The 7240-nt window shown below is 42.3% G+C and overlaps 1 protein-coding gene across 1 annotated transcript; it reads right to left on the bottom strand.

Moving 5' to 3' along the window:
* Nucleotides 1–3478: 3478 nt before the first annotated feature.
* LOC144123858 (uncharacterized) lies at nt 3479–4174 on the bottom strand. Its single transcript, XM_077656588.1, has one exon. It carries the CDS (start codon nt 4172–4174, stop codon nt 3479–3481), a length of 696 nt encoding a protein of 231 aa, XP_077512714.1.
* Nucleotides 4175–7240: the final 3066 nt, after the last annotated feature.

Raw genomic sequence — 7240 nt, 5'->3', positions numbered from 1 at the left:
TATGCTGAACTTTTCACCTTTCCAGGTACGCCAGAAAATGTCTTAAATCTAATTATGTTCATGAAACAAAACATAAGCAAAATATTTTCATCCTCAGTTCATTTCATGTATCATTATGACAGAAATTTTCAAATGGTGTTTACTTCAGATTAGCATAATGTAACCCAAATACTTTCAAAATTGGAGCGGTACTGGATCTAGCATGTTTTTGTGCTAGTTTTCAGAGCAAAGCTAGGCATTCATTGCAATTAATTATTGCAACAAGCATTTAATTACTGAAACACAGGTAATGCAGTGCCAGTGGCCATAGATTTGGATATGTGGCTTTCCCATTGTATCAGGCGGTTCTTATGAAAAAAAAATCTTCGTTAGTGTCCTAGCCAGTTATGTTGGAAGCCACAGAGTCTTCTTAGTCTTCATAGAGATATCCACAAAATCAGTCTATGCTTGGTTCTTTCCCCTTCACCAACAACAGCATACCTGTTCCTCCGATATCCGCCATATCAGTGGCAGCTAAACTGGCATGTGGTGGCCGCAGCGGCGGAAAACCAAGGGCCTGCTCAAATGACATCGCCATTGTTATTGTTTTTATGCAGGCACAATACTCTACGAGTCACTACATGCACCAGACAGGCAGCTGAAGACTCCACCTCTGCCTGTGAAAACTACTCACGGCGACCACAATGACAACAGCTGCACACAGTGCAAGCGGTTCTACGACAAGTACGTGGCTTTATCGCCTCTCGCAGCCAGTGCTCTGGAGCTTGAGACTGTAAGCCAAGCTACCTCACTGTGGCAATTTTCACGCAAGCTGCGTTTGACTGCCTCCAATGCAGGCAAAGTGCCAAAAAAAGGCTCAACAAGTTGTGAGAATGCAGCTACGAGAATGCTGAATCCAACATTCATTGGAAATGCAGCAACAAAGCATGGAAATAAAATATGGAGCCAGTTGCTTTGGATCAGTTTGTGACGAAAACACAGTTTCATGTAAAAAAAATGGGAACAGTCATAAACACCGACTTCCCGTGGCTCTCTGCTTCACCTGATGGAGTAATCGAAGGAGAAAATGCCATAGTTGAGATTAACTGCCCTTATGTGCTCGACTGCATGCCACTTATCAATGGTGGTAAGTACGATGTGCGGAGGGACAAAGAAGGCAGGCTTTTACTTGCAGAGAACGGCCCAAATGGCTATTACGGTCAAGTACAGATCCAGATGCTATGCACAAAAACAGAAACATGCTTCTTCTATGTCTGGAGTGTACAAAATGACGTAATTGTCCCGGTACCCTTCGATGCGGGGTACGTTGAAAGCAATTTCCCACAGCTCAAGAAATTCTATTTTTCTGAATTACTTCCCCGTCTTTCAGACTTCGATGTTCGCAACGAATTAGACACAGTTGAGAGGTACAATCAAATTTGCTTAATGGGAAACATTTTGTTGCATCTAACATGACAATAAACAAAACAAGGCTCCCGTAAGAAGTGCGTAGATCTAGAACGTGAGAAAGAAATTACTGCTGGAGCAAAGCAGATTTAGCAGCCACTTTCAAATCTTGAATAGCAGCGTACGAAATATATAAAATAATAGTTGGTTATTGGGAAAGGCACAATATGTAATGCATGTATCGCACTTAACATTATCCGCTTGTTTTTGCTATCTGTGAAACACTGTATGCCACCTGTCAACATGTGGCAGTGCTTCTCATGTGTGGCATTTTGTTTTACTTTATTGTGTAGTTTCTGAGGCAACAATTTGGCTGTCATGTGACTGATGTTAGATAACATTGCTTCGTGAAAATTATGTATTTTGCTTGTCTTTCCATTTTGAATGCTGAAAATGTGCACGGCACCAACTTTCAGCATTGTGCAAGTCACCTTGCCCTTTACCTACATGTCAGCATTGCTGCTTGGCAAGATTTCAGCTATTATGACATAGCCTGAACTGTTTTGTTTTCGGTTGCGTTCCCTGAACAGTGGCTTTAATTTGCACTCCAGTATTCTGTATTGTGTACCTACTTGGAAATCAAGTCCTTGCTTACATGAACCATCTTAGTGCTATATAAGTATTTTACTGTGATTTTTTGTGATGTTTTTACCTTTACTGAAAACCTGTTTGCCATATTATTTACAATGCAGTAATTTTTGTAGCAGCAGGTGAGGCCTTCTGTTGCAGTACAGCTATTGTATTCAATTTTGTTGCCCACATGCAATGAAAATGTCAGAAGTGAGTGTGGTAAGAAGCACTGGCAGTGCTTAAACCACAGCAGTGATAAAAGTTTGTTGGAATTGTTTCACATGTAGTAGGGGCAAATTTAATGATAGCTCTCGATGGGAGAGTGCTGCTCGCAGCATGCTTTCAAAAAGTTTTGAAGGGTGCTTTCACGCAAAGCATGTCGAGTGTTGCAGACCTCACCCCAGGGCACAGATTTGTCGGGGAGGATAAAAAGTATTCCCCCCCCCCCCCCCCCCAAAAAAAAAGGCAGACAACAGCATGCTCATAAGATACATTTGCTAAACTGTTGTTCAAATCTGGCTCTAGGACCAATGAGCCATTGTGGGCAACATAAAAATTCAGGGGACGCTATGTTGACCTAAGGTGCAGTGAGGCGAAAGCCTTTAGCGCAGTGTTTTCGTGTGTGATGTGTGGTTAAGATGTTAACTAAGTACACAGTTGTTTGCGAATCTTAATTGCTGGAGACACTGGAGGGTATTCGAGAGGCATCCATTTATTCGACGCTTTTCTGCAAACACTCTCCAGCATCCTAGACAAGGAGAACTACATATGCGTTGGCAGGAAGTGGCGTTGTTGTTAGCGTGCTCAGCTGTGGAATGGAAGGATGGTGGTTCGAATCCCATCGTGCACAAAGATTTTTTTCTTATCGAGTTGAGGAGTGTCACGAATGGACGGACAGACACCGCGAGTATGGGCCATTAAAGGTTTTCTCCTGAATACTGCATGCGATGGGTATTCCACAAGTTATCAAATTAATGATGAATGTGACAGATAGAATGGGAACAGATGTCTTTTTTAAAATGCCTAGTCAGGCACACTTATCTGTCATATTCGTCTAGTACGCAATGACTGGGAGGCTTGTTTTGGCGTCAGTACTGCAAGGAGCTCGTTTAAAGGCTCCTCAGTAGGATTGAGGGTCCACCAGAGCTCTAAAATTGCATTTTCTCAAGTGGGTTCTGCTTCAAGCAACACCTCTCTCTAGAGGGGCTTCATTTTGGGGCTTGATGAGGTGCCCTTTCATATTGCAAAGCCCTGCACACACAAAAATTATGTCAGTAAACGTCTTCTTTGAGGTGATAGGGAGGGCTTGCTTCAGAATCCGATATGTCTTGATGCGGTTAATGGCACGTTCGACATGGATACGCATAGAGGCAATGCGTCGTGACTTGGTGACTTCCTTTGCTGTCAGCTGCTTCCGCCCTGTGAAGTCATTTTGAATGTCTGAGTCATTCGCTCAAACAATTCATGAATTCATACCTTTGGTGAAGGCTGGTGTGTTCAGCCGAATTCCTTGAACTTCGAGTTCTTCATCAAGGGTGAACCCTCGGTCTGCCATGATTTCATCTCCGAGCACAAGGTAGTCCCCAATATGGCTATCCCTTGTTTTATATTTGTCTGAAGCACGCCCAGCATAAGCTTTTGAGACAAACATAATGCACCCACTAGGGGATATGGCAATAAGAAACTTGACTGTGTTCCGTGCTTTGTAGCTGCTATAAGTTTGTGCTCTCGCCCTGAGCTTTTTAGGGCGCTGCAGAGCAACTTCGGTACAGTCAAGTATGCATGTTGTGCTGCCATAGCCATTCTTGATAAATGATGCTGGCATGCTGTTCCTGATTGCCTTCCTGGGGAGCCAAACAACTGCCCTCTTCATTATTTGGCTAAGCAGTTCCAGCATATACTTAATATAGTTGCCCACACTTGAAACTGACACCTGAAAAATCCGTGCCAAGTGGCCATATAAAAGGCCAAGGCGAAGCCTCATAAGGCACATAAGAAGTTTATCCTCTGGTGATAGTAAAGTTGGCTTATTTGTCAGTGCACTAATGAGTTTAGCCAGCCTACTGAAAGCTGGACAAGGTAGACCTGTATAAAAAACAATGTCATCTTGTGATAATGTCTCAAGAACTGACCTTCTCAGAACCTCATGTGTAACCATTTGTGCGTATGGGTGGTCTTTATGTACTATGTGGTTAGATGAAGCATCACTGCCTATTGACACCTACAAGAAAGCCGAATCAGTGCATCAAAACAACAAAAATACATAAGTACCTGTTCAGAACACTCAGCAATTCAAACAAAACCAAAATGTTGAGTCCTGACGCTCTAGTTCTGAGGTAGCCTGTCATAATAGCCTGACAATCAGCTCGCAGTTAATCACCCCGCCAAGCATGTGTATACCAGAAGTGATGAAAGCATAATTTCAGTAGAATTGGAGACATCACTTTTCATGCTGAAAATATAGATGCAGCAGGAGCATCGTATATGCTCGGTTATTTGTTGCTTATTAGCAACACAAATTTTGTAAATCTCTATGTAAAACACACTTACAATGCCTTTCCTATGGCATAGGTCAAAGCTTGTGACAGCTGGTGTTTGTGTTGCCTGAAACAAAACAGGCAAATTTCGTTAAAAAGCAGAATTGATAAGTTTCACAAGCTACAGTAGTACCATGGCCAAAACACACACCTCCTGGTTTCAGTGTTTTATAACACCTCCTGGTTATACATCCGTAACATGACAACACAGCCAGAACAGTACTAGGTTCACATTCATGTGCCTTGCCAACTTGCTGCAAGAGTAGCTTTGGCAAACTCGAATGGTTTTATACCATATGCAGTGCAGCTTCCTGGAAAGAATGTCTACATTTCAGACGCTGCCATAGGTGTGCATTTTTTAAAGGTGACTCATGACAGCATCGTCTGAATCAGTCGCCGTAGATGTTTACTTCAAGCAATATGCAAGTATATTTTTCACTTGGGTGCCCTTGTTTTGCATAATTAAGCTGAAAACGTAGCACATACTGTTATGCCGCACTACTGTGTCAAGTACTATTTCGCTCTACTGTGCCTATCGTAGACCTTCAGAAAGTGCATTCATCCCTTAACCAGAGCATCCGTAAGGAACCTGTTTTGCCTAATGTAGCCGGCGCGCTCTTTCTGTTTGGTATATGTTTATGCTGCCTGCCAGTTGTTCAGCGATGCTATGAGCATTAACTATCAACATTCTGCATGAATAATGTAACAGCTTGCCTTATGGCTGAATAAGTAATATTTAGTCGGTGGTGTCTTCAGCTGCGAGAGCAATGAATGTGGTTGCATGTTCTTTTGTCAGCTGCATTCATGTGAAAACAAGTGCACACAAGGCCATATTCAACACGTATGAGAAACATGTGTTCCTGAACCAACTTACCACATCTCGGTAATGGTACCGGTGGCCTGTGTCACCACCCAAGCCAGGGCATGGTGGTGCTACCTGTGTTATCTGAAAACAATACAGTGCCTTGTGACTGCAGATTCATTACCATTCTTTTAGGTTTGTAAATGGCCACACACTTGCCCTCTGCGCACATATCTAGACAGTATAGCTTAGCGGCGAAGTGAGAAGCGGCTGCCAAATGTTAAATGCAATTAGTCTTCCACTTGCCCTGTTGGTATGCTACCACTGAGACTGCTGTGTATTCCGGCTAGACAGCAGAGGTGTTCGCGTTGCCTGGGAAAGGACGTCGAGCTCTAAGATTGAATCATCACAAAGTTATTTAAGTCGACCTTTGGGCCCCTATAATCACTAGTAAAGCAAAAATGAACAATGTAAGCTTTGCTTGAACAGCTTTCACTATCTGTCCTTAGTAAAGAGTGTGGAAATGCTATAATGACACTATATTTCACTTGACACATCTGTAGCATGCCTCTGATAGTCTCCTTCTAAGGTACCAGGTGTACAAAGAGCTTCAGATGGGCATAGTTGGTTTGTAATCTTCGACATTGTTATTGCGCTACTCATGGTTTACACAAACAAGAACGACACATCTGTATGTGTCGTCTGTATGTGTTGTTCTTGTTTGTGTAAACCATGAGTAGCGCAATAACAATGTCAATGATACCATGTGTAGTAACCTATGCTGCCTGCATCATTTGAAATGGAATAGCACTTTATTACATTGTACAAGCGAAAGAGGTATTAAACATCACCAAATATGCAGTATTCTGTCAAAACAACAGGCATGTACCACTTATTCTAATGTGGGATTGCTTAGGAAGCTATACTGCAACAGTTACTATACTTACTGCATCTGCATGCGGCACGGAAGAGCTTGCCTCACTCCTGAAGCTGTCAGAAACTGCCACGGGTTTCTGTTTTGCCCAAAACAAAATTTCGTATTATGACCAATAATATATAGAGCACATATGTGGCACGCTGATAATTGAACTAAATGCAAGTGCAGCACTAAAACCATTGCAAAAAAGTCTGCAAGCAAGTCCCGTCACCTGTTCACTCACCATTTCACTGCTCTGCACTTCCTTTGCTGGCTGGGCACGAACAGCGATTTTGTCCTCAGATTCCTGGAAGGAGAGATCAAGCTGAACTACGTTTTTTAAAATAAATAGCAATGTGTGATGAGAATTACCACAGAAATCCTCTTGGGTTCAGTTAGATTTGAAAGAAATCAGTGCTTCGACAGTAAAGAACGACAGTTGCTCTACTTACTCTATCTGCAAGTTGCATAGAAGAGCTTGCCTCATTGCCAATGCTGCCAGAGACTTCCACCATTGTATGTTTTGTTCAAAATAAAAAAGTTTGACATTACCACCACAAATATATAGCGCACAAATGTGGCATACTCGTTGGACAAGTGAATGCAAGTGCACTACATAAACCATTCCAAAAGGCCTGCAAGTCAGTCTCGACACCTGTTTACTCACTGTTTCGCTGATCTGCAGTTCCTGTGCTGGCTGGTCTGAAATGATGATTTCGTCCTTTGATGCCTGCGAGGAGAGATTGAGCTGAAGTTCCTTAAAATAGACAGCAATGTTTTGCAAACAAAAAAATATGTTGAGTCCGGTTAGTTTTAAAAGAAGGTGCTATCTACCATATGAGGATATGAATAGAGGTAACTACACTTCACATTTATAATTAAAAGCTTCATGCTTGGAATATCGCACAAAGGGAACACGGACTGATTACATGGATAGAACAGAGTAGGTGTAAACGTCTTTGTGACTAA

Source organism: Amblyomma americanum, chromosome 1 (genome assembly GCF_052857255.1).
Source record: "Amblyomma americanum isolate KBUSLIRL-KWMA chromosome 1, ASM5285725v1, whole genome shotgun sequence".
Lineage (NCBI taxonomy): Eukaryota > Metazoa > Arthropoda > Arachnida > Ixodida > Ixodidae > Amblyomma > Amblyomma americanum.
Note: the sequence above shows the minus strand (reverse complement) of the source record. Positions and strands in the feature narration are given on the sequence as shown.